General features: G+C 43.9%; 1 protein-coding gene across 2 annotated transcripts in view; it reads right to left on the reverse strand.

The window, feature by feature from the left end:
• B3GNTL1 (UDP-GlcNAc:betaGal beta-1,3-N-acetylglucosaminyltransferase like 1) overlaps positions 1–24652 on the reverse strand; it is a 228675-nt gene that overhangs the window by 29225 nt on the left and 174798 nt on the right. For both annotated transcript variants that reach the window (XM_066618586.1, XM_066618585.1), the window contains exon 8: positions 24467–24591. In XM_066618586.1, coding sequence (XP_066474683.1) covers positions 24467–24591 — 125 coding nt within the window. The remainder of the gene's footprint in view (positions 1–24466; positions 24592–24652) is intronic.

Consider the following 24652-nt stretch of genomic DNA (forward strand, 5'->3'; position numbering starts at 1 on the left):
CTCCTGGAAATTAAATATCTAACTATGATCATCCTCTTGTTTGCAATATCACGTAAGGCTGCTGTTGAAGATAACTCAGAAGCTGCAGCTGACTCAAAGTATGTCTTTTGACTAGTCTAGGGAGATGGAAACACCTGACTAGCCTAGGGAGGTGGAAACACACTAACCTAGGGGGTGGAAACACCACTGGCAGTTCGCAAGAAACCAGGCCCAATTCAAGCTGTTGATCAAGCCTTTCATGGTCTGGATACTGCTTATTCCAGGGAGCATTTGGTCCTGAAAGACACCACCCTGCTCAGCTCTTCCAGGTAGGACCTACTGGAAATACTTACACTGAGAGGAAATGTCAGTGGGGAAAGGCAGGGCCTTATACTAGTTGTCCTAAGCCCCTGGAAGAAGGCCTGAGTAAGATGGTTGCTACTACTATAGTTGTGATTTTTTTTTTTTAAAGCTGTGGCTGTTTTATCTAGACATTTTTATTATTTTGTTAGCTTCTTCATGTGCTTGGAAAGGCAGTAAGGACATTTTAAAATCTAACATAAATTGGCATCACCACAAAATGTGGGGGTTGCATGCTGTCTGAATGTCTCCAAATCAATCTGTGCAGTATTTTAATTTAAAATATTTATAGCCTGCCTTTTGGCTAAAAGCTAACATGTAAAATAATCCTACTTAAACAACACCAGCAAACAAACTAGAAGCAGAAAAGCAACATGCATATGTACTATTTTTAAAAAGGGAAAGAGGGGGGACCCGGGAAACTATAGGCCGGTCAGCCTAACATCCATACCGGGTAAGATGGTGGAATGCCTCATCAAAGATAGGATCTCAAAACACATAGACGAACAGGCCTTGCTGAGGGAGAGTCAGCATGGCTTCTGTAAGGGTAAGTCTTGCCTCACAAACCTTATAGAATTCTTTGAAAAGGTCAACAGGCATGTGGATGCGGGAGAACCCGTGGACATTATATATCTGGACTTTCAGAAGGCGTTTGACCCTCACCAAAGGCTACTGAAAAAACTCCACAGTCAGGGAATTAGAGGACAGGTCCTCTCATGGATTGAGAACTGGTTGGAGGCCAGGAAGCAGAGAGTGGGTGTCAATGGGCAATTTTCACAGTGGAGAGAGGTGAAAAGCGGTGTGCCCCAAGGATCTGTCCTGGGACCGGTGCTTTTCAACCTCTTCATAAATGACCTGGAGACAGGGTTGAGCAGTGAAGTGGCTAAGTTTGCAGACGACACCAAACTTTTCCGAGTGGTAAAGACCAGAAGTGATTGTGAGGAGCTCCAGAAGGATCTCTCCAGACTGGCAGAATGGGCAGCAAAATGGCAGATGCGCTTCAATGTCAGTAAGTGTAAAGTCATGCACATTGGGGCAAAAAATCAAAACTTTAGATATAGGCTGATGGGTTCTGAGCTGTCTGTGACAGATCAGGAGAGAGATCTTGGGGTGGTGGTGGACAGGTCGATGAAAGTGTCGACCCAATGTGCGGCGGCAGTGAAGAAGGCCAATTCTATGCTTGGGATCATTAGGAAGGGTATTGAGAACAAAACGGTTAGTATTATAATGCCGTTGTACAAATCGATGGTAAGGCCACACCTGGAGTATTGTGTCCAGTTCTGGTCGCCGCATCTCAAAAAAGACATAGTGGAAATGGAAAAGGTGCAAAAGAGAGCGACTAAGATGATTACGGGGCTGGGGCACCTTCCTTCTGAGGAAAGGCTACGGCGTTTGGGCCTCTTCAGCCTAGAAAAGAGACGCATGAGGGGGGACATGATTGAGACATACAAAATTATGCAGGGGATGGACAGAGTGGATAGGGAGATGCTCTTTACACTCTCACATAATACCAGAACCAGGGGACATCCACTAAAATTGAGTGTTGGGCGGGTTAGGACAGACAAAAGAAAATATTTCTTTACTCAGCGCGTGGTCGGTCTGTGGAACTCCTTGCCACAGGATGTGGTGCTGGCGTCTAGCCTAGACGCCTTTAAAAGGGGATTGGACGAGTTTCTGGAGGAAAAATCCATTATGGGGTACAAGCCATGATGTGTATGCGCAACCTCCTGATTTTAGGAATGGGTTAAGTCAGAATGCCAGATGTAGGGGAGGGCACCAGGATGAGGTCTCTTGTTATCTGGTGTGCTCCCTGGGGCATTTGGTGAGCCACTGTGAGATACAGGAAGCTGGACTAGATGGGCCTATGGCCTGATCCAGTGGGGCTGTTCTTATATTCTTATGTTCTTACCTTATTAATGATCTCTCTGACAAAATAATCCAAAAAGTTGTTACATGTCTCTAGGCAAGGATGCATGAAGATGATGGTCTGGTGTATGGGTGTGAGAGAGCCATGGGTCTGGGCTTTGGAGTGCTGAGGAGAACTTGCTACTTTTCACCATATTGGGGGAGGGAGGCAAAGCTCCATTGAAAATTAAATTCTTGATCAACCTTGCAAGGACATATCCGTAATGGGTCTGAAACATCACAGAACGGACCTCTTCAATTAAGATTAAAATTCAGCATGGACACACAGACATCTATCATGAATAAAACACCAACTGTTGTAGAAGCCAAAGAGAAAAGCTGGAGTGGAAAATAACTCTCTTCAACACAGCTGTAAACCTGACAGTATAGCTAACATGGAAGGTTTAGAATAGCAGATGTCCTAATGCTTGAGTGCATTTTTATGTCTGCACTTTCAAAATAAAATTCCAATATGTCATTTATACACATCAGATAACATAAGCAAATACTACTAGACCTATCTGAAATGTTGAAGCCACATGGTTATGGCACCATAACATCTGCAAATTCAAAGAAGAAGATAGGATTAGCAACTTGTGCACTTAACAAATCCAGGGCACACATTTCCACCACATTCCACCACATCCAGTCCCTTTGGTCTAATTTGGTAAAACAAGTTCTGTTTGGCTTGCAACAATTTATGTTCTCCTTTTAAGACCATTTCTCACCATCTTCTATTATGTTTTGTGTGTTTTCTTAAGCAATCATCCCACTAAAAGTAATATTTCAGAAAGTTATTGCCTGCTATAGCATAAAGAAAAATGATCATAGCCGAGAACATACATTTACACTGAGGATTATTTCACCATATTTCAAATAAGATTCCAAATTATGTTTAAAACTAACCTGTCACTGCTAGATAAAATAAACTGATTGCTTGTTAATTTAATGTTCATGACTTAAAGGCCAAGTTGGGAACTAGTTCTATGTGCATATGATTATGAGCAATAGCCTAAAATTGCACTTTCCAAGAACCCACTGAGAACTTTAAGGGTCCAATCCTAAACCTGGCGCCCAGGAAGACAATAGTGCTGAAATGGCCACCAACGTATCCTGTGGGAACACAGATGTTGTTTGAAGTCTCTTCGGGGTAAGGGAACAACAGTTTCCTTACCCCATGTTGTGCCTTGGTGATCCTGATCAGTCTACTCTGATCTACACCCACTTGGGCACAGAACCAAGGAGACTCATGTCAGTCTCCATGGTTAGGGAGGGGGTAAAGGAGTTGGCGGCAGCCTCTGCTGCCATCCCCACCCCCTCATGGGCTCGATCCTCCCCTTGTTCCACCCTCCCGACACCCCGTTCTGCCCCCACCCCACCTTCCCCCTGTCCTGAAAAGCCTCCCCGCTGCCTGGTGAGGAAAGTTACTGCTCCGCTTGAGCTTCTACTGGAGAATGAAAACAAACTCATGGTGGAAAAAAAGACAAATTCCATGCAAGGTATTATTAGGAAAGACACTGAAAACAGAAAAAAGCTTTTTTATAACTCTGTGGTGTAGTTGCACTCAGAATGCCACATGCAGTTCTGCTCTCCACATTTCAAAAGAACATCAGCGAGTTGGGAAAAATGTAAGTGGGCAATCACGTGACCAAGGCGTACAAGGAAAGCAAAAATGTAAAAGCCATATTGAAGCTCCACGTTCCCAGGCAGCATACTGCTGACAGTCAAATGCTGGGGACAGCCAACAGGGAGAGCAATTTGCCAAACAATGCAATCCTATTCATGTATATTCAGAAGTCCCACTATGTTCAGTGGGCTTACTCTCAGGTAAGTGCAGAATTGAAGCCTAAATCTGCTTGTGGGCTTCTCAGAGGCATCTGGTTGGCCACTCCTGGAAGCAGAATGCTAGATTATGGGCCTCTGGCCTGATCCAGCAAGGCTCTCCTATGCCCTCATTCTTGTTGAGATGACATTTTGTTCAGCTGGAAGCATTCACATTGACTGGAAAGGTCCGTATGATTTAAGACTATGCTTCTGTCACTATATGGAGAACAGGGCTTGCTAGACACGGGAATGACATGTCTAAGCCAGCACACTTAGCACTGTCAAGATACTTTGATTGTGAACAGAAATTTCCCCCATTTCAAATTTGGGCCTCTCATAACAAAAGACTACAGCTTGTGCCAAACTGTTCATTGTGGGAAAATGGGACCTGAGTTGAGACCAACTAATCAAATTCTTTAACTTTTCACCTAAACTAAGATTTGTAGCAGCTTGGTCTCCAGAGATGACAGATTGATTATTGCACTGTTGGCTAGCCAAGTTCTATAAATGACTTCGCAAGAGCTAAAAAGCCAAGCTCATGTGTGGCTTAACTAAAACAGGAATCCTTATTCTACTTTCACATTTGACAGTTAAGGTCCTTTTTTCCTTGGGATACTTGGTTGGCAGAATAGAAAGTCCAAGTCATTAATCATTGTTAAGTCTTAAAGAAAACTGCCAAAACTTGTGTGACATAGCACACTTGGTAATGAATTATTTAAGTTCAAATATCATCTGATCTCTGTCAATATCATTATGATACAGATTACTGAAGAATAAACATTACACAGCAAAGTGGCAATCAGGCAGAGGTGTTTGCAGAGTGATCACCTATATCTGCCTATCACAGCATCACTGGTTTGTCATGTGATCAGTACATTAACTCATGTACTAGGTTGAGTTAAATACTGGCCTGTAGCTGATTTACTGTAAGAATCCATAAACAGGTAAAAGAATGGTAAGGGGAAGGTTCTTGGCTGGGGTCAAACCTGTCTTGCCTGGCTCCCAGTTTGTGCCTTTGTGCAGTTTGCTTTGCCGGAGTGCTACTGTTCATGCTCTCCTTGTGACTCAACCCAATCCCTACTCTGATAAAAGGTTTCCTTCTAGCAGGAAATTATCACCATAGAAACTGACACCCTTACCATGGAGGGTGTGTGTGTGTGTGTGTGTCAGTGGCATAGCTAAGGAGGTGCAGGGGGTAGCAGCTGCATCAAGCTTTAGGGGGGCAACCAGCTGAGCTTGACACTAGTGACCAAAATTGTGAAAATCTTGGTATGTATGAACAATGCTATCATGTTATATATCATTGGAAAGGCAATTTAATGCTGAATGCAGTGTAACAAATGGCACTGGAATATATGTATTCTATCAAAAGTTATGGTAAATTAATCAGAAAATGAAAACACAACTGCCTTGTGGAACAAAAAGTGGATTTGCTTAACTCCAAACTGACCTGTGAGACTGATTGTTCGGAGTGCCAATGAGATGTTGTGATACAGCATGGAACCAATAACTTATTTATTTATTTAATTAATTAAATTTGATTTTGTCATGCAGGGGGGGCTACAAAATCTTTGACCTCAGGTAGCAGATATATGCCTTAGCTATGCCACTGACTGGGGGAGGCAGCAGAGCAAGTGGGTGGTGAGCTGCTGGGGGGAGGAGGTGGGTTCCTCCCAATTTTCACTTTTTAAAAAGCCCGGGCGTGACTTCACTTCCAGTTGTGACATCACTTCCAGGGCAACATTTTGAACTTGGCACTGGGCTACACTATCATTAGCTACGCCACTGGTGCGTGTGTTCCAAGTGACTGTGATCTTTCAAGGGTTCTATCTTTCTACCTACGCCCTGCACTGCTCAAAAAGTATTCCCTTGGTTGTGGGCATTTATATGGGTGGGATGAGGGGACTTGAACTTTCGGTGCAGGGTATCTAGCAGTTCTTAGCTTTTCCTCATCTGCTGCTGATGCCACTGTGACTTCTGTAGGAGGTAGGGGAGATGTGGTATCTTTCGTTGTGGGGTGTGTGTGTGAGCTGTGTTCTTGGGGCATCTCCCCATTGATGCGATGGAGCCCTCTGCTGTGCTGTTCGTTCCTAATGGCTGGCAAGGAGGTGTCTCCCTAGCATTGGCCTCTCATTGACCATGCACCTACCCCCCTCTGCCTTGGCACGTCCTTGATTGGGGCTGATTGGATGCACTGACTGGCTCCACAGACATCATCCCTATGACAAATGGATGTCACACAGATGATGTGCTAGTGTCAGGAAACTGCTCCATGGATAACAGGCTGTGTTGGCGTTTCCATGGGAGCTTGAAGATGTTCCTAGGAAGGGCTGCACCAGTGTTCCACCGCTAAGCCAGGCTTGGCATTTGGCCAGCATCAGTGCACTGATGTTGTGTTGAGTTGCCAGGACATGCATTGGATTTGGCAGATGTGTCACACCACCATCTGTGTGATGCTCAAATAGGATTGGGCCAAGAGAAAGCAGAGCGGGATGGAGATAGGGTAAACGATAAACTTCTGTTACAGTAAACAGTAAAGCATACATGATGTTTTCAGTTATAGGTACTTGAACTTGGTTTAAGTTACATTCAGGTGTAACTTTTCCCTACTTCGATACAGGAAAAATAGGCACGTGAAAGCCCAACAGATGTATATTTTGCACCTATTGCATATTCAGTAAAATCAAAACTCAAGTGACGGCCTAGACATAAGCAGGGACAACATTAGACGTTAAACATTTTAGAACCATTGTCAACCCCTTTTCTCAACACACTCACAATTTGCTGAAGTATTTCACATTCTCACAGGTGTCCACCGCTTAACAACCATTCACTTCAGGACAGGACTGCATATATGACAGTGGTTAAAGCACAATAAAGATGCTCTTAATGAGGCAATCAGGTCTCCCATAGCCTGAAGCAGAGTGTCTGTTTGGACAACAGAGAGGATCTTAAAGCAAAGAAGAGGCAATCTATTGCCAGTAGCCTGTGTAGCCAGCTAGTGTCTGGCAAGGAGTGTCTGTTTATACAACAAAGGCAATAGATTGGACTGAATGTTCACTAAATGACCTAATTGCATAACAACAGGGATTGGAGAATGTATCCCTGTCTTTAAGTGGCACACACCTGTACTTGTGATCCTGTACAGAGTTGCACATATTTAAAACTCTTTATTTCAATGTTATTTAAGCATATAAATGGACATAGAAATATAGGTGATGCAAAGCAACATTATTTATTCAGTGGAAATCTCAGTAAGGGCTCAATCCTATCCAATTTTCCAGCACCGATGCAATCGCGATGCAGCCTGAGGAAAGGGAACAAATGTTCCTTACTTTGAGGAGGCCTCCGTGACTGCCCCTCCACTGTAGGATATAGTACATAGTGGTCACAGCCACAGCGGTGCTGAAAAATTGGATAGGATTGGGCCCTAAGGCTCAGTTCTATCCCCCCCCACCACCAGTGCTGATGCAGTTGCACCAATAAGGAGAGAGCTGCATGCTACATAGTCACATGTTTTGAAAGAGGAGATAAGATCTAGCATGTGCCATTGCTGCCATATCTACCTCCTCCTGGTCCCTCCCTGCCCCCCCCCCACATTCCTCTCCTGGAATGCCTTGCTCCCCATTCATGATATGCCCCTCCCTGCACCAGCTTACCTGCTCTGGATCAGGTCACTGGCAGTGTCCACCATCGCCATTAGCAGAGATAGATCCAAAACAGTTGATGGCTACACAACAAACAGTGTGACCTGTTACAACAGAGGAATGCTGTTCTGTTGTCATAACGAGCGGGATTGGGCTGTGAAAGCAGCTGATCTGAACAGGTAATTTATGAAATACTCTCTTGCCTGCAATCCAGAATCCAGGTGTTAATTCTTTATTGTCCATAGATAGCACCTTCTGTATGAAGCGTTTGAAACTTCTGGAAATATTTTAATGGAAATGAAACTGTTTAAAGGAAAATATTCTTCTAAACTCAAACACTAAAGACATCTGTAACTTTTATGAGTCATGATTTCACATCCTTCCTAATTATGACAGGAGAATTGTAAAGGAAGAAATAATAAATGGAGCATCAAGGTGTCAGGAATTCTGGTGGGAATTATTAATTGGATCTCAGGAGTTGAAGGAACATTTGTTCCTTTGCATCTGTGAGTGCAGTCAGTTCCTTTTATGGCAGTCTAGCACTTCATCACCAAGACGGGTGTCACAACTTGGAAAGTCTTCATAAATAAATGCAGCCAATTGGAACAGCAGATGAAATTTCAACAGTGTCTAGAGGCCAAGGGCTGTAATGTTTACTGCCACTCCAGCTAGCAATGGAATCTTGGAGTTGATGCAAAAGCCATTTTAATACAACCACAAAATTACAAGATCTTCTGATTTGGAGCTCAGATGCTGCTGGCATATTTTGACGTACCCCTGTTACTCAGTATTTGCGGGGTACATTATTCCCAGAAGGAAAAGTTAATGCAGAAGTTATAAATGTTGCATAACATTCCAGGACTAGTGGTGTTAGCAACCTTCAGTCTTGAAAGACTATGGTATCGCGCTCTGAATGGTGGTTCTGGAACAGCGTCTAGTGTGGCTGAAAAGGCCGATTCAGGAGTGACAATCCCTTCCACACCGGGAGCAAGTGCAGTCTGTCCCTGGTCTGTCTCCCTGGCTATGGGTCTTCCTTCTTTGCCTCTTTGCCTCACACTGTTGGCCAAGTGTCTCTTCAAACTGGGAAAGGCCATGCTGCACAGCCTGCCTCCATGCAGGCCGCTCAGAGGCCAGGGTTTCCCACCTGTTGAGGTCCACTCCTAAGGCCTTCAGATCCCTCTTGCAGATGTCCTTGTATCGCAGCTGTGGTCTACCTGTAGGGCACTTTCCTTGCACAAGTTCTCCATAGAGGAGATCCTTTGGGATCCGGCCATCATCCATTCTCACGACATGACCGAGCCAACGCAGGAGTCTCTGTTTCAGCAGTGTATACATGCTAGGGATTCCAGCTCGTTCCAGGACTGTGTTGTTTGGAACTTTGTCCTGCCAGGTGATGCCGAGGATGCATCGTAGGCAGCGCATGTGGAAAGCGTTCAGTTTCCTCTCCTGTTGTGAGCGAAGAGTCCATGACTCGCTGCAGTAGTACTCAGAGTACACAGTTCACAGAGAAGTGTACTCAGGACGCAAGCTCTGTAGACCTGGATCTTGGTATGTTCCCTCAGCTTCTTGTTGGACCAGACTCTCTTTGTGAGTCTGGAAAACGCGGTAGCTGCTTTACCGATGCGCTTGTTTAGCTCGGTATCGAGAGAAAGAGTGTCCAGCACTAGACAGACATAGAAACTAGAGTGCTGCTGGATATATAAGGCATAAAAAAATATTCCCCCAAAATCTGGTAGATGCAGCAACAGATAATGCTGACCAAATATCTGAAGAGTGAAAGCTGGTATTAACAATATTCCAGGTAACTTCAGTTAAAGATCTTTCAGAATCTCTATGCCAGACCTGCTTGGTGTTTGCATGCTGGCTGAGCCAGCCATAAAATATTACTCCTATTCCTGCCATTAACAAAAAACAACACACTTGCATGTTCATTAATGGACAACCTACCTGCCCCTCCATACAGCTTGCGGAACTCAACTGAGGCACAGAGCTCTCCACCCCTTTCCTTTATCTACAGCTTTGGATATTCTGATCTACCTGGGTCCTGTTTGAAGTGACCCAGAACTGCAGAGCATTCTGGGAGTCCAGCAAACTCTGTACTTTTGGGTAATTGCAAACAGGTCCTAGAAGCAAGGTGGCTGTGCCCAGAGCAGCAGATAATGGAGATAAGGGGGAAAGGGTGGGGTGGAGGCTCTGCATTTCCTTCCCATGAAGAGGTATGGAGATGGGACAGATGAATGCCGCTGTGGTGGGCTGCTTTCTCCCTCTTTTTCCCAGAGGAAGAAGGGGGCTGCCACTGCCCAGATCTTCTTCCTGCTAACTTTGAGTGCAAAAGGAGATCAAACCATGGACTAGAATGTCTCTATCAGTGGTGGGCTGGAAGGGGCAGTGGGCAGACACAGGGTGTGACATACTACACCTTATCATTTTGCTGCTCCTCCAAAAAAAGTTGCGGCCTAATGTGAGGCCTTTTGGCCATGCCATCAGTCAGCCAGCCCTCCTCTATGCCTCCTTGCAATATGCCAGATGCAAGGGAGTGGCAACAGGATTTGGATATCTTATTGTCTGGAGTTCTCCCAGAGGCACCTGGTGGGCCACTGTGAGATACAGGAAGTTGAACTAGATGTGCCCTTGGCCTGATCCAGCTTGGCTCTTCTGATGTTCTTATTCAGCATCATTAACGCCCAGTTTTTCACTGCATGAGCCAGAGGCTGGGTGACAGTTCCATTCACAATTTAAAAATGTAGAATGGCTTGATGTAAAAGAACTGTGCTGAAACAGCGCCAATTATACTTTCATTAAAATAAGCTATAGCACTCCCTCATTCCATACTTAGCAGCCAGGACATTCTCCACACACATGTCCACCACATTTTTTCAGTCTTTTGATTGAGTAAAAATAGAACTTAGGACTAGGATTCAACAAGGTTTTGAATATGCTAGCACAAAAACAGACCCCAGAACTAAGCTGAATAACAACTTCAGTTTTATGTCTAAAACTCTTGCAAGTCAAACTTGAAGCAAAACTATAAAACGTTATTGCTAAATTCTGGCAAGTAAATGCAATTACACCCTCTCTTGAAATGCAGGAAAAGACAGATACAATATAAAAGGCTACAGAAAAACCTCTCTTTAAAAAAAAAAAAATGAGATGCTAAAGTTGTTTGAGTCCCTGGGCAAACTCTGCACTGGCCCCCTACAGTTCCCCTGCTCACTCCCTGATGGTACATTCACTGCTACTAGTACTGAGGGGTCAGCGGGCTCTCAACTAGTACCTGGCATGTATACACATGCAAACAACCTGCGACTCTCAAGTATCCACGCAGTTCTGACTTCTGAGATATCCTATTTATCCCAAAATGTTTGCATACTTCCAAGGATATTTAAAAAAAAAACAACTTGTGTCATATACTTTTTATAACTCTATCCATCACAGAGTTTTATGAAATTAATAATGAATATATTTTATCAGAATTATAAGTTGACACTTTGAAGCACGAGACGCTTTTAAGTGGAGATGCAGACAGAAGGACATAACCTTATAAATGCTGGTGCTTAAGCCATTTCTGTCCAACATTACAACAGGGACTAAATGTGTAAAATTTGGCAAAAATGGGTTAAAATGAAAGGATTCAATAAAAAGAAGAAAAGCTTTTTAAAAAGGAAAATGTCTAACCTTTCTAACAGTTTAGAAGAATTATCACTAGAAAAAGTTTATCTCAAAAATCCATGTAGGGTGTGCTTGGGCAGGATCTGTTTTTAAAAACATCACAGATTCCCCACTCTGGTTACACTGTCATGAAATTCCCAAAGGCTGAGGATAAAAGTCTGGACAACTATCATCACTCAGCTACAAGTGTTTGCTTGGTCCATGGGTTGGATAACTGGAGCATGACTGGATGTGGTTCAAATACGGGATGAACTAAGAATTGTTTGTATGGCCAGACTCTCCTCTCAGGACAGTCTTCACTTGATTAATACAAATAACCGAGGTGGTGTAACAGAGCTGCTGGAGTATACCATTTCAGACTGCAGGTGGGGAAATGAACATTTCTCCTTTGGAAAAAAAACATTCCCTGTGCACACAAAACTAGAATATCCTGGTGAAAGTTGAACAAGTATCCTTCTCTGACACTGAGGTGCATTGAAAAACAAAAAAACAGAGAACAACATTTAATCAAGATATTTGCTCACCTATGAAGTGATACTCTCTAGGAACTACATACAGGTCATCTGCTATTTGGGTGAACTAGCAGGCTTCAGAGGCCTTCATTTTCTTTATTTTAAAATTTAGATTAAATTTTCCTTTCCACCAAAAAGAATCTTTTGTTGAAACTGTTCTCCCCCATCTTGGATTTTTCTGTTGCTGCCATTGTCTCTTTTAAGGGCCTGGCAGTGACAGCATTCTTGAAAGTCTTGGTGGTTGGCAGTCCCTCCCCCCCCCTTTTTTTTTCTCTCCAGCATTCCCTAGAATGAGGCAGGAAGTATTTTTCTCACTGTAACTGGTTTTACAGGAACACTATGCCATCACGTTGCACTGCCTTGCCATCAACTAGAGTGAGAGCAATGCTTCCTGCCTTAACTTTAGGGAATAATGGGGGTGGGAGGAAGAGACAACAACAAAAGCCAGGTACTAGCCACTGATATGCTAGGGCAGGGGTGCTCACACTTTTTTGGCTGGAGAGCTACTTTGAAACCCAGCAAGGCATGGAGATCTACCAGAGTTTTTTTACAATGTTCGCACCATCATAACATATAACATTTATGTGTACAATGTATGTTGGTGTACCTTGCATAACCGCATGAGCCAATATTGCACAACACAACATAATTAACTATAAACATTTTTATTGTTTATAAATAAACAATATTTTATTGTTTTATAACAATATATTTTATTTATTTTACAATAATAATACATTTTATTTATTTTAAACCTGTAATTACTTGTAATTACTTTGTAATGCCTGAGCTTGCCCCAAACCCCCCAGGGCACACCTGAGGACCGTTAGTGGCACACTAGGGTGGTCTAGCCAAGCCATCCTTCTTACTCAGGCTTAAGTGGCTGGGGGGGGGAATAGATGAATGAGGGCCAGGGGAATGGATCTTGAGGGGATGGGATAAGTGGGGGGGGCACAAGTGGGGGGGCAGAGTGAGTGGAGCAAGAAGGCAAGAGGGGAACAGGGACTTTTCCAAGCCAGGACCCCCCCCCGATTGAACTTTCCTCCCCAGTGTCTGATTTGGGAGTCCACCACCACCATCTTCCTCATCCTCACCCCGGTCCAACTTTGTGCCCGAAGTTTGCCACGCATGCCCACCTCTCTCTGGGTCTTGGCTCCCCCCCCCCCGAGGCCGGCAGCGCCTCCTGGCCGCCGCCTGAGCAGTGCCGTGCGCCCCCCGGCTCAGCGGCGCATGGATCGCCGGCCTCAGTGACCCAAGCGCGCAGCTCACAATCGCCTCCTGTGACAGCCCCACAGGGGTGGGCGGCGGGGGGAGCCCATCCCCTCGGGTCCGCTCCTTCCTCCTCCTCCTCCTCTTCCTCGGGCACGCCGCTGCCGGGCTGTGCTCCCTCCTCCCCGGCTGTCCTCGGCTCTGCAGACTCCCGTGGCTTCCTCCTCTTCCTCCTCCGGCGTCACCTTCTCCGATGCCCCCCAAGGAAGCCCCGCAGCCAGCATGGGGCGGAGGAGGGAGCCTGCCAGGCGCCCGGAGCTGCCCGGCCAGCCTCGGCCCCGATCCTCCGCCCTGCGGCCAGTGCGATCCTCGCACGCCTTGAGCAGCCTCGCCTCGCAGGCTCGGGGGCTCCTGCGAGGGGGCAGAGTTCGGGGGGGGAGCCCAGCTGGATGACTGCGGCTTGCCAGCCCTCTGTGTGTGTGTGTGTGTGTGTGTGTGCGCGTGCGCACGCGCGCCTACAGACAGGGCTCCGCGATCGACTTATTTTGCCTCGGGATCGACTGGTCGATCCCGAACGACGTATTGAGCACCCCTGTGCTAGGGAGTACCGCCGCCGCCACCACTACCACCACCACCAAGTTCACAACCAGTGTTGGTGCCCTTTCACCTACCCACATTTGCCAAAATGCCACTTCCCACACCGCACCATGTGAAAAGGTTGAGAAAAGGGGAACAGAAGCATGGGGCTGCACATTTTGGCTCAATTTTATTATATAGCAGCCAAATACGTATAATAAAAAGGAAGAAAAATCTAAGCTGGAAATGCTTGGGGGGGGCAAGGGGACAACCAACGATCGTACTGTCAGTGTGCGTATATAACTGCATGGCAGTTGCAGCTTCACATCAATTTACTTGTGCTGCCTCAGGCTTTTGCCATCAAGTGAAGAATGCCTACTATCACCCACCACACATAGATTGTATTTTAAAAGGTTATTGCAATCACAGCTTTTGAGCAGCTGCAACAGTGTGCAAGAAGTTGATCCCAGTTGCACGTCAGGGACAGAAGCAGCTTTCATTCAACCAGCACAGCACAGCACAGGTGACATCCAGAAAGAGTAGCACAGCACCTGCCATGGCCTTCAGCTACTGAACAAACTCTTCTGTATTTGCATCTGTAAAAGTTTGGGGCCTCGGTAGCTGAAGTAACAGCTTGGATTTGTGAGGCGGTGGGATTGGGCTACTGGCTCTTTCAGTACGTAGGGCTTGTGTACTAGATGCCCCATTGCTGATACCCAAATACAGTGTTTGGAAAAGTCTACTTCATAGTACATTTAGGTTCAACACTGAGGCCATCTATTAGGGTTCAATATATTGATATCAAACAGCCAGAACAAAGAAAAAAGAATGGTTGGGAATAGCAGCTCTAGCTCCTACATGCCCCTTTGAAGGAGAGTTAAGTCAGAAAGTCTGAACTGTAAAGCTCTACCTTGGGAATATTTTCATAGCTTCAGGCTGTGTCATAAGGACAAAACAGTGGGTGGATGCTGGGTTCATGCAGAAAAGTGTGTGACTATGCCTTCAAGCTAATTAAGTGGTGATTACAGATGTGGGTTATGTGAACATAATGTTACTAATATAGGCAAGAAATATGTAGCTTAAGGAGTGTCAAGAGAGATGATATTTGGTTTTCCCCTTTAGATTTCCGGTTCACCTAGGCTGTCTTGTATGCTGGGATGTTCCCAGGGTCAGTAGCTGGGATTCCTGCCTTGGAGGATAAGGGAATGCCATTTTCCCAGACTCGGAGTGCCAAGGCAGGTGCAGGCAAGAGAACTGTAACAACTTGCAAACAGCAATTAAAGAAACTGCCTGAAACAAATGAAACTACAAGCAGTTCTGAAAAGTTACATAAACCACCTCCCACAAAAGATTCTCACCGGGTAATTCCAGTCTTCACATTAACTACAAGTTCATAGCCAGAAGCAACTCTAGAGAACTGTAAGGCTTAGGGAACTGCCAAGATGGGGTTTCACACCCCTGAAGAAATGGTATTTAAATTCTGTTAAAAGAAGCCGGCTTTTTTTCTTCCCTGAAATTGTGAATGATGAACCATTCTTAATCTGACAAACCTGTATACAGATAACAAATCTGTCTATTAGGTTTCTTTCTGTTTCACATACTGCTTTATTTTGCAACATAACTTCAACAGCACTTTCGCACTATCTAAGAAAAATTATATTGTTTTACATATTCAAAAATTACAGTCTCCTCCTCAAAATGCACCTCTGACAAATTGACTGCTCTGACAAATACTCCTGGAGTCAGAGACAATTGTAGAACTTCTCTGTTCACAGAAAGGTTTAGGGGGTCTTAATTCCCCAAGGCCAAAAGAGAACTAGTACCGAAATAACTACATGGCTAGAGAAGTAGAGAAGGGTTAAGAAATATCTTGTTACTTTGCAAACTGTTACTATAGAAACTGATGCCCTTCAACAGTCTTAGCCTGATGAATAACATGGCTCAAAATGAACTTAATCAAGAACAAGTTTTTGAAATTTTACTCTTTGAGTTTCCATGTAGGTATTTCAACAACATAATTTATCTAATTTGTAATAAAGAATGTTCAAACGTATTGCAACCGGCTCAGAGCCTCTATGATTTGGGATGCTAACAAATCTAAATATTATTATTAAGAATACAGGTTGAGACTAATTATTTGCGTGGGTTCCGTTCCAAGCACTCACGTGGATGGCAAAAAACGCACTATAGCAAATCAATTAAAAAACAAAGTTTCTTTGCTCTAGTGATTGAAAAACAGCCTTGCTGATCTTTTGACTCTAAGAGTCATTAAGAAGACAATTCATCAATCAGTCCTCCTCTAAGAGCTTACAAAGAGCTGAGAGCTTACACTCAGCCCCTCCCTTCACCAATGCAAACCTATCTCTTTCAGGGGGAAGGGAGGGGTCTACTGGAGAGAGGAGGATTGTTGGATTGTCAGCCAGCTGCTCTCTCTCTCTCATATTAAGGAGGCTATTGTTAAAGGACTGTTCAGTTTTTTAAACTGATTTTAAAGGGATGCATTTTCCCCTTCTCCAGGGATCAGCACATTCCTTCTCATTTGCAGGGGCCATTCATGTTGAGTCAAATTCGTGCATAAAAAATCTGTGTATAAATAGGCTGGACCTGTATTTATATACTGTTTTTCAAAAGGAGTAATTCACACAGCAGTTTACATAGTAAAATAAATCAGTAAATGTTTCCCTGTCCCCAGAGGGGTCACAATCTAAAAGAGACACAAAAGAGACACCAGCATCAGCCACTAGAAAAGTCACCATGTTGGAGTGAAGAGGGACAGTTGTTTTTCCCTTCCAAATATAAGATGGACACCACTTTGAAAGGTGCCTCTTTGCCCCATTAGCAGGGACAAAGATATAAAATATATCATTTTGTTTTTCATATTGGTAGGTGACAACATAAAAAAATCTGTAAACAGGCTGCTATGTCTATTACCATTAAATTGCTACTATTAGAGACACATATGCTACATCATTTAGATTATATCACACAGCACAAATCATTTAATAATGTATTCCCATGCCTCTGGCACAGAAGACTATGGGAGTGAGTCTGTTTCCTACTTCACAGATTCCTTTTGCCCTTCAGTAATCTATTCTGTAGGGGAAATTAATTATGGGAATCACCCAGGGGGGAAAAGAGCAACAATTAATTCTTACATTTAAATGTCACCAAAATGTATAGAACAAACTCCCACAAACCAATCAGATGTGAAGGTCCTCCCCCACTCCCCATAATGAGAGTTGCAAAATTAGGTGAACATTACTGAGTTTCTGCCTGCGGGGTATGTAGGCTTTGACAAACTGTGATCACCTCACTAAAGATTTAGAGCGATTGCTGCCTTTGCTGAAAAGATTAGCTGACACACCTTTTTTAAAGCCAGCCATGTTCTTTAGTTTCATGAACACTTATTTCTTGAATGGTGACACTAAGGTATAGCATTATGAGTCATACGATTCATCTTAAAGTGCTTTCAGACAAATTATATATCTATATTGATATCTTCCTATCTGAATATGCATACTCTGAATGTGATTTCTTGGAATAAAATATAGCTTATTACTTCAAAATACAGGTATAACCTAATGATCCATGAATTTTTTACCTGCAGTTTTATCTCAATGCAATTTATTATTATTTTATTTTTCACATTTTTATACCGCCCTTCTTCCGAAGAGCTCAGGGCATTTTTACACAGCTGCTGCTCCCCTCCTTCTTGTCCTCACAACAACCCTGTGAGGTAGGTGAGGCTGAGAGAAAGTGACTGGCCCAAGGTCACCCAGGAAGCTTTGTGGCCAAGAGGGGATTTGAACCTGGATCATCCAGGTCTAAGTCCACCTCCCAAACCACTACACCACCCTGGCTCTGAGAAGGGCCCTTTAAATTAAAGGTAAAAAGTAGTTCAACAATAGCCTCGTTAATGCGAGAGAGGGCAGCCAGCTGACAATCCATCAATCATTCTCTCTCCAGGCACTTAGAACAGTTTAAGCCCAAGGCAAATGACCCCTTCCTTCCCCCTGAGCATGCGAAAGAAAGATAATCATTTTGCATTCTTTCCCAGTGCTGTGCTCTGGGTGAAGGAAGGGGTCGCTGGCTCAGAGTAAAGCCATTCTAAGTGCCTGGAGGGAGACTGATTGATGGATGGTTTGCCTAATGACTCTGTCTTACATCACAAAGGCAAGCAAGTCTGTTTTTAAATTGCCTAACAAAGGGACATTGTTTTTGAAATAGATTTGTTGAAATGCTATTTTTGCCAGCCACATGAGTTCTGGGAACGGATCCCTTGCGAATAAGGAGACTCAACCTGTATAGAATTTAACTATCAACAAGGCAATTTAATGTCATTTGGAAGATATGAAGTGTCAAGCAAAACAGAAGCCTATGTTGGTTGGAAATGATTTCAAATGAATCCAGTACTAGTAAGAGAGCAAATTGGCTGATCATGAGCAGAGTGACTGTGAATGAACTCGTTTTGAGAGACATAAAAGAGGAGCGATATCTCCCTCACATTATAGAATCTAGAAGTTATAAACAAGGTTTTTTCACAAGTCCGTTCTCAAAACCCTGCCAAAGTGGGTTTACTTGTGGGCCAAAGTGAATTGAAGAATGGTGCAACCACTGGTGTGTCCACCAGGGAGACACTAAAATTAATTTTTTTTTCAGATGTTTATACTGCTCTCCCTCCAAAGAGTTCAAGGTGGTGCACATAGTTCCTCTCCTTCTTTTGTCCTCACAACAACCCTGTGAGCTATATGAGGCTGAGAGACAGTGATGGTCCAAGGTCACCCAGGAAGCTTTGTGGCTAAGGAGGGATTTGAACCTGGATCTTCCAGGTCTAACTCCTGAACCATTACACCAGGGATGGGCAAACCTTCAGTTTTAGGGATCTGGACCTGTAACAATTGTACAGAAGAAGGAATTTCAGCAGGTGTAGCCTGCCATCTCGCAGATGACAAGCTGCACCTGCTGAAATTCTCTCTCCTATTGTTAAAGTTCCAGGAACCCTAAAGCTGAAAGTTTGCCCACCCCTGCGCTACACCATCCTAGCTCTTATTCCATTTTTACTCCATTATGTTGTCAGCTAGGACACAATAACTGTTATAATTTAGAGACTACATAGCATTATTTCTTAATTGGGTTATTCCACCCATACTTTTAAAAAGCTATGTGAAAAAGATCTGGCTTTCTCCTTGGAGAGAAATGGCTGATTATGCTTTTGTGCTAGTCTTGTTTCAGCCCCAGAGTCAAAGACAACCTTATTCTCTTGCAACTGTGTTTAAGACAGCAGCCTTGATGAATCTCAAAGTGAGCTAGGGAATGGCCAAGAAAAAGGAACTGTCCTCTCTGCCATGGGTCAAGATTCTGCTTATGAAAAAGAGCGACTCGTTGTAAGTGGCAACAAACTGTGACCCTCGATCTGCTCATGCCTCTGGAGGCCCTTCCAGAGCAACAGCTTCCAATTCAATTGTTCTTAGATCAGTGATCTCCAAACTGCAGACCGCTGTGTTAAAAAAAAGTACTCCCCGCATGGTGAGGAGCTTTCCATTCCACATCGTTCTTTTGTCGCACCCAATTTCCCCCAGCCTCACGCTGGCCAGCCTTGCTCCCTTGGACATCGGGGTGCAGAGGCGCCTGGAGCAACAGGAAACAGAAGTGGTTGGCTGTTGTGAGGCTGGGGAGAGATCAGGCGTGATGAAAAACACTGAGGAGCAGAATGGAAAGCTCTGTGCTGCATGGGGATAGCTTTTCCAGGACTCTGGATCCTGCCTGCCGGCTGGGTTTGACAGCTGCTGTCTTAAATGAACATAAGAAGAACCCTGCTGGATCAGGCCCAGGGCCCATCTAGTCCAGCTTCCTGTATCTCACAGCAGCCCACCAGATGCCTCAGAGAGCACACACAAGACCACAAGATACTTGCATCTTGCTGCAACCTCTCTGCATCTAGCTTTTAATTTACACTCACACCCCCCACATATTTCACCCACAAATATACACTCACATATTTCACATATGAAATATGTTTCCAGGCTATAATGCAATGCAAAGGTATAACAGGATAGCGGTCCAACTTCTAACCTTCACCAAAATCTGATTCCTGACACTAGGTGAAACTGATGTTCAAGAAACTACTGGAAGAGGATCTACAAATCACAGAAGACATGCTTGTGGCTAGAACAGACCTGAGTAGGATTTCATAGTCTTCCCCACTAGAAAGTTTCTAAACCTAGTTTAAGAACTTGGAATAAGCAAAATAGCCTACTAAGGGAGAAGCCCTCCTTTGTCACTGGTAAGGAATTTGCTAGTCTATGTTTGGTCTCTCCTTAGGCCAGAGCTATTCAAACTGGGGCGTTCCAACACCACAGCCTGACAGCCCTGAACTCTGCCCCCTTAAGGGGCGGGGCAGGGGAAGGCACCTCTGCGTTAAGGGGGGCTGCAGAGACTGGGATGTATTTACCAGTCTCTGCAGCAGCCTGTTGGGGGTGCAGGGAGTCCGGCGCGAGCGCCTGCAGGCCTCCCCAACGTTTCAAAAGTGAGAGTGGAGTGATCACGCTCCATTTCCGCAAAACCAGAAGTGGAGCACAATCGCTCTGCTTTCACTTTTAGAAGCTTGGGGAGCCCTGCAGATGCTCGCACAGGGCTCCCTGCACCCCTGACAGGCTGCTGCAGGGACTGGTAAGTAAATCCCTGGTAAGCCCCCCATAGTGACACAATCCTAGGGATCACGTCACTGCCTTCCTCCTGTCCCCACTGCCTCCCTCTCCTCCCTGCAAGGACTTACTATGGTCTACAAACCCCCTCTGAGTGTGAAAACCGCAGCCTTAGGCTCAGAATACCTGTTGAAGAGCTAAGAGCAATCTATGAACCCTCCGCTTTCAATCTCTGAGCCCATAATTGAATATGTAATTTGTAGGCATCAGAGTGTTGCTTGTCACAACTGCAATTTCCAAAACTAGTGTTTTTCAACCTGGGATCGCGTCCCCCCTGGAGTCAAGACATCTCATATGGGTGGCCAGGGGGGCTAGGACGGAAGAGTACCTGCTTCCCAAAGACTATTTTGAGGGCCTCCCAGCAGGGAGCCAATCAGTGACGCAATGCCATCTTTGCCCAGCTAGAGCGTGACCCAAATTCCAGCAGCAGAAAGTGATTGATTGATGCAACACAAGTTCATTAGTAGAAAGTTATGCTAATTAGCTAATGCTTATTAGCCAGCATGTCTGCCCTTTCAGTAAGTTGCCAGTAGAGCAAGATACAAAGTGAAATTGAATAAGGCCTGCTCCTGGTTACTAGCATATATATTGGAAACTGTACTGCATGGGGCGCCAGTCTCATACTTTTTTATTTTGGGGTCCTGGTACAAAAAAGGTTGAAAACCACTGTTCTAAACTAAGAATGCTAACTGTACTAAGCAATTCTCTGCACAGCTGTGAAGGAAGAGGAGACAGTGTGGCTGTGACACCATCACCTTATGGCATCCTCCTACCACACTCTGCCTCCACTGATGCACTGGGAGGTACAGCTCCAACCCTATTATACACGGATTTGACTTAACACAAATGGCCACTGCAAATGAGAAAGAATGTGCTGATCCCTGGAGAAGGAGAAAAATGCATCCCTTACAATCATAGTTTTAAAAACTGCTTTTCTTACTGTTGTAGAGAGACAACCTAATTATCCACAGATTTTTCACCCTTGGATTGAATCCATGGATTTTTCTATCTCAAAAATGAGAAGGGACCTTTAAATTAAAGGAAAACAGTTGTTTAACAATAGTCTTGTTAATGCAAGAGAGGGCAGCTGGCTGACAATCCATCAATCATTCTCCAGGCACTTAAAATAGCTTCACTCCAAGGCAAGCAACCCCTCCCTTCCCCCTGAGAACCTGAAAGAAAGATAGTCACTTTGCATTGGTGAAGGGAGGGGTCGCTGGCTCGGAGTGAAGCCTTTCAAAGAGCCTGGAGAGAGACAGATGGATGGATGGTCTGCCTAATGACTCTGTTTTATCATCACAAAGGTTAGCAAGGCTGTTTTTAAATTGCCCAGCAAGGGGACATTATTTTTCAAATGGATTTGCTTTAATGCAATTTTCGCCATCCAGGTGCAAAAGGTTCTGGGAACAGAACCCTCGAAAATAATGAGACTAACCTGTATAAGGCTCTGGAGCTGGACATGTGAGGGAGCAGTTAAATGCCTTCCTGTATCAGCTGCTATGGTAGGACACCATCAAAGACGTGATGCCTCAGAAAGTGCTTTACTATTATCTCAGGGCAAGACAAACACCCTGCACTTTTGGCCCTATGGTTTGACTGTTGCTGCAAGTTTTTCTTGCTTCCTTCCATTGAAATGCTTATCCCTTCAAGGTAATAGCATAGTGAAATGAGATGAACACTTCTGAAAAAAATAATACTGGAAGAGCTAAATAACTTGCTAAGCAACTTTGTCAGCGATTCTAGTGACTAGCCAGAAAACAGCAAGTCTGGAAGGACAAGAACTCCTTTCCACTAGAACTCCTGCTTTCCACCAGGAGGAGGTGCTTGTTCCCCAGTTTTCAGAGTGCCCTAATAACATAATCTCAGAATTCAGAAATAAATCTGGATTGGGTGTGTGTGTGTGTGTGTGTGTGTCCTGTTTGACTATTTGAATTGCTCCATCTGAAACTGCTTTATGGCACTTCCACATTCTCAGAATATGTTGCAGTCTAAGAGGATTTCTGCCACACTTCCTTGCAAATTGGAATGAGCAAAAGTTTGTTACTAATATAGAAGAAACTGCCTTCCAAGAATACATTTTCCCATTTTAACTAGCAACACTTTTCCAAAAAGTTTGATGTGTCATAATACAGGGTGAGAAATATTTAATAAACTGTCAAAAATATAATTCAATTTATCTAATAAGGTTTTTTTTATCCTGCATTTTATTTATTATTGATTCCAACAGCTTCACATCAACATCAGTGGGATCAGAAAATATTTCATTTCTCTATTGGGGCTCAATCCTATCCAGTATTCCAGAGCTGATGCAGCTGTGCCAGTGGGGTGTGTGCTACATCCTGTGGTGGGGGTGGGGAAGGGTCACAGAGGCCTCCACAAGGTAAGAGAATATTTGTTCCCTTACCTAGGGGCTGCATTGCGGCTACATCATTGTTGGAAAGTTGGATAGGGTTGGGCCCTCAGTCTGGTCAACAGCCAGTTTGCCTTCATTCATTAACACACGGAACAACCAGCCATTCTCAAAATCACTAACAAGGACCCTATCCTGCGCTCCATCATTCTGATAATAAAGAACAATTTGATACACACCATAAATGAGTACATGCCTCTATAATGAATTCCAGTGCTGTCGCTAAAGACTCAGCATCTTTAAAGTAAATCTTATGCACCCTCTCTAATGTAAAACCGGCCCCATATTGGCTCTATATATGATTTCACAGGGCAACTTTCAATATATATTTAATCTATACACATGGGATAAAATTTTAGTTTCGTGCTGAAAAAGCTTACAAAGGAAAACTTTTGTGCAATGCTTTAATATGCTTTTGCAGACTACATAGTGAGTCGAAGGGGTTCCCATACTGTGCTGTTCCAGTGCTTATTTCAAGATGCACAGAACTATAGCATAAGGTATGTAAAATGTGCTTTCACACATAAGTGGATGCAAGTGCCTGGGATAATATCACCAATGTCTGGTTCAGACACAAAGTTATGTACGAGTAGTTTGGATGATATGAACATGTGAATTCATTTCAGAAATGAAGCTCCTTTACAGGTGCCACTTCCCCCAAAGCGTAGTTTCTGTGGGTAGTAGGGCTTTTCTAAGTGGTGGCCTTGCAAATGTTAAAATCCCCTCCCTTCAAAATTTCATCGGAGTTGATTGGTTGTTTTTGGAGGGTTGTCAAAACATTCCTGGTTAAACAGTTTTGGTGGCTGATGTCTGAAATATGTTTTCCTGTTTTATGTCTACATTATCTGAGGGCAGTTAAATTTGATTGTTTAAATTTGGAACAGTTCATTTTTATTATGTTGTATCCTATTTTGGTCAAAAAGTGGGTTAAAAATTTTTTAAAATAAAAACCCAATAAATTCACATCTGCAAAACACTGACAGAAAAAGAAACTCCTAGCTTCCCTATATAACTTTGCAAATGACAAGAAATCATTGCTTCTGAGAGACAATGTTGTTTGAAGTGTGTTAGAAGCAATATTAAATTGGACTGCTTTTACTAATAAAGGGTAGCATCTGTTTCTCATTTTCCAGAGCAAACAAGCAAAATCCATACAAATCCATACTATTTCCTCTGGTACCTTTTGAAAGATACCTCATTGACGCGGCCCACCTTTTCTCCCAGTTAATTTAGACAACCAATTTCTTACTCTGCAGTGGCTTTTTGGAATTAGTCCATTGTGAAAACACTGTGCATCTGTGGCGTGAAGAGGACTTCAACATGACAGCATTTGAGCGTGTCTCAATCAAGATTTAAAGCCTCCAAAAACTGGTTTTGCTATAGCAAATACCGCCAAAACCAAATCACCACGCCACTCAAAAAGCAATGACTGGAATCTGTCCTTGGGGCACAAATATTCGGACATTTAAATTCAAGATGCATGTATTGCACCATTGTAGCGCAGACTGTACAGAAAATAGAAGGAACTACCTTCAGGGCCCTAGGCATCAGGCCACATATACTGAAAACTACAAATTACTGAATACATAACAAATGCACATGTTGTTGGGAATGCAACTGCCTACCCACAAACGCCATCCAATCTTCCAAGCAGCTTTTGATAAAACTTACTCTAGAACGGAATGTGTTGCAGCCTGTGGATGGTAACGGTATAGAAGAAGGCACTCATCAACTCGAAAGACGCCACCACCTTTTCGGATGTGTTCATAAAAGAACATCAAGTCTTCTGGGGTGCCCTGAAATTAAGCACACCTTGGTCATATAAAAAACAATGACTATACTATACTACTGTGTTCA

The sequence above is a fragment of the Tiliqua scincoides genome, chromosome 2, assembly GCF_035046505.1.
Source record: "Tiliqua scincoides isolate rTilSci1 chromosome 2, rTilSci1.hap2, whole genome shotgun sequence".
NCBI classification, from domain to species: Eukaryota; Metazoa; Chordata; class Lepidosauria; order Squamata; family Scincidae; genus Tiliqua; species Tiliqua scincoides.